This window comes from Mus pahari, unplaced genomic scaffold (assembly GCF_900095145.1).
Source record: "Mus pahari unplaced genomic scaffold, PAHARI_EIJ_v1.1 scaffold_12151_1, whole genome shotgun sequence".
Classification (NCBI taxonomy): Eukaryota; Metazoa; Chordata; class Mammalia; order Rodentia; family Muridae; genus Mus; species Mus pahari.
This window is the reverse complement of record NW_018392357.1, coordinates 4114-7482: the sequence shown is the minus strand read 5'-3', so window position 1 is coordinate 7482 and position 3369 is coordinate 4114. Positions and strand designations below refer to the sequence as shown.

Below are 3369 nucleotides of genomic sequence, written 5' to 3'. Positions count from 1 at the left end.
ATACAAATTTGTTTCCCAAACATTGAGCACTTTGTGAAGCTCTGTCTGTGGTTTGGGTCCCATTTATGAGACCTGTTCCTGAGATGCAAGGAACTGCACAAATCTGAGATTGACATAATTATGGTGATGAGAAATGAAGAAACCAGACACAGGTACAGGAATGCTGGAAATGATTAGGCTTTGTGCTCTGATAGAGACATCCCAGCAATGCAGAAAGTCAACACATTTATTGTATGCACTTAACAGAGGGGGACAATCTTCTCAGGGAAGGGTGCCCCTTTTATGACACACTCAAACTACAATAGTACTATAGAAGAAAAGAGTGCTTGACACTTTTTGAAGATGCAACATCCATTCTCTTGCTCAGAGGAAGATCTTGCCCTTCCAACGTGTCTCAGACATTTAGGTGCTTGACATATCCATGCTCCTATCAGCAATGGACAGTGACTTAGGATTTTGAACATCTCTAATACTCGGCTTTCATCTCTGTGTTCCATAATCAACCTTTCAGTAGTTCTTTCTGGTATAGGCAACATTGGGTCTCCAGATCATAAACGTAGGACCCACAACAGTTTAAGCATTGGGTTGTAGCAAATGTGACTCTCTTGGGCTGCCTTTTGGCCCTGATTTGGCTGCCTTTTGTCCAGAAGCTCAGGACAAAAATTTTCTAATCTATATGTTAGTATTATATTCATGGCATCATAGCACTCTAGAGGGGAAGGGTGTACCTCATAGGTCAGCTGGCTCAGTTTGGCTGTGTGGTGTAGAAGTTGTTTCAGGATAGGCAGAGAGAGTTCATTATTATAGAAATTGACCTTTGTGAGATGGGAACATTGGCTTAGGGCAGGCAAAATGGCACTGATATCAGAGTCCTTCATAGAACATGACTCCAATTCCAGGGATTGCAGTGTATCTCTAATACTCTCAAGGAGAAATCCAAGAGGATCAAGGACTAAACTGTACAAACTTGTAGCAGTCAGGTTCAGACGTTTGAGTTCAGAAATATTCAGGCAATAGGGCAGGTAATCCAAGTCTGACTGTGAGAGGTCACAAGAAGTGATGCCAAGCGTCTCCAAGGGCTTCCCCAGGCACCTGGAGAGAGAACAAGTTATTGCTTTCTGGCAAATGGTGTTGAAGAGCATTGGGGGGATTGACAGCTAAACAGATGACAGTTCTCCCAAGCTCATTCTGACTGTATATTGAGGTCAAGCCCCAGGACGTGGCCTTCTGTTGTCTGATCATACAACCCGCAGCATTCTAGTTGGAGGCCTGTATATCACCATAGGTATGATTCAGGGAATGTCAGGAAACCACAGCAATGGATGTATGAGACCAACATGGTCCATGTCGGAAGGACTATCTACCCCAAACAAAATTCAACACCTTTCTAATGCTGTTTTTACGAGTTCTCAGACTCCATCCAAATGCCATGACCCTGTCTTTACCTTGAACCTCAGTGTTGCATATTTCTTATCTACCCAACTCATTTCTGGACTCAAAACCACTCACATATGAACAATTAGAGGCAATGCTTTTGCCTAGTCATACATATCGTAGCATAGATCTCATCTGGTCAGACATATTATGTCTGTAAGGTTTATGGTGGCCAGACCATCAAGGACTCCCTAGATCCCCCCCCCCCAAAGAAAAAAAAAGAAAAATATGATTTTTATGGTCTGTTGAGCCCTCATGATCCTTCCTTACCTGAGACATTCTTTCAGGTTGTTTTCTAGAAAGAAGAGATTATTTATATAGAGATTCTGGAGACAGTGGAATGTGGGAAGTTGAGAAATCAACCTGCTCATATTTTCTTCATCAAGGCCTATAGAGTCATCCATACTGAAGGTTTCTCTGTTGCTATTTAGCATGAGTGTAAGAAGATTGTTCATCTGTCTCAGGTAAGGATTAAGGAAAACCAACTCTTCTGTGCACAAAAAACTCAAGTGAAGCTCCTGTATACAGCCTGTATTTACAATTTTGAAGATTTCTCTGAATATGGCTTTGGGTAAGCCATGAATTCTCAACATCGTACAGCACAGATGAATGGAATCTTTTCTCTGCTGGGCCCACTGCAACAAGTATGTGGCCGATTCATCAAGTCCACCTTCCACAAGTTTGAGGTCAGTTGTCACCTTCAATTCTTTCTTCACCTCACAGTCAGGACTGTTCTCCACTGGCTGCTTCTGTGTCATGAACTCTGGTAAACCTTTACTTTCATAGGATCCACCCCATATCCCCCACAAAGTAGGGTATGCATTCCTTAAGTTGAGCACTCTGAGTTTGCATCTACTGTGGGAGAAATAAATATAATTCTCATAAGAGAAGCTATATCTTACAGTCTGATTCTCTTCCACACTCACACTTCAGCTGTTTCTTAAAAAAGTTTGCTATTTCCTGTGCCTATCATCAAACCCATGCTCAGACTCAGCTCAGTTACCGAATAGCATTCTTTGCAAGATGCATCTTTAGCCCTGTCTTACTTCTCTTCATTCCAGTGAGATGGGAAACCCCAACCTCATTTCACTTGTATTTTTGAGGAATGCGTCCAAAGGCCCATTCCTTACTGACTGTGACTACACTTCTCTTCTTCTGCATTAGCCATCATTTGCCCAGATAGCTGAGACTTATCCCAAGCTTCTTCATCCCTCTAAGCTCATGCAATCAGAAGCCTCTGATCCATGGTTGGCCAAATATTTCCTGTTCCTAGTTGCTCCTTCTCAGCACCCAGAGATCTTATCTTCACCCTAGCTGATCTTGCCTACCTGGAGCAAACCTTTTGTGCAAGCAGTATATCTAATCCCTCAAGCATAGCCTTCAAAGTCTCCAGGTTGTAATTCTTTATCAGCATTCCTACAGAAAGGTATGGGAAGGGCCACACAGGTATCATGGCAGTCAAGATCCTTGTATGTCCACCAGTGAAGGCCTCCTCAAACATTACTGGGAACAGCTCAATGGGCAGGTCCTTGAGAGCAGAAATGGCTAAGTACTCATCCCTCAGTAGCCTCTGTCTTGTCAGTTTCACAAGGGGGGGTGGGGCGTTGATATTCATTGTGTCTTCTTCTAAAGAGTCATCCTAGGGAAACAGGGAAAAAAAATATACCATTAATGACAAGAAATTTAGGAAGCCCTTCTGCCCACACAGGGAAGAGTGAGGGCTAGATCACTACTGATGAGGATGGAGAACTCAGTTTACCAATTTGATCACCCTCAATTTTTTTCTTTTCTTTGTTTTGTTTTGTTTGGTTTGTTTTGTTTTGTTCTGTTTTGAGACAGGGTCTTTATAGAACTACCTGCATTCTTGGCTGTCCTGAAAATTGCTTTATAGACCACACTGGCCTGTTCCTCAAAGAGATTTGCCTGCCTGTGCCT

At 42.7% G+C, this 3369-nt stretch overlaps 1 protein-coding gene across 1 annotated transcript; it reads right to left on the bottom strand.

Annotated features, from left to right (window-relative positions):
• Nucleotides 1-212: 212 nt before the first annotated feature.
• Nucleotides 213-3066, bottom strand: LOC110314969 (oogenesin-1-like). Its single transcript, XM_021189150.2, has 3 exons — nucleotides 2763-3066; nucleotides 1705-2289; nucleotides 213-1092 (listed from the first exon to the last, which is right to left on the bottom strand). The coding sequence occupies exons 1-3, from the start codon at nucleotides 3047-3049 to the stop codon at nucleotides 549-551; spliced, it is 1416 nt and encodes a 471-aa protein (XP_021044809.1). The 5' UTR covers nucleotides 3050-3066; the 3' UTR covers nucleotides 213-548.
• Between the last annotated feature and the right edge of the window lie 303 nt (nucleotides 3067-3369).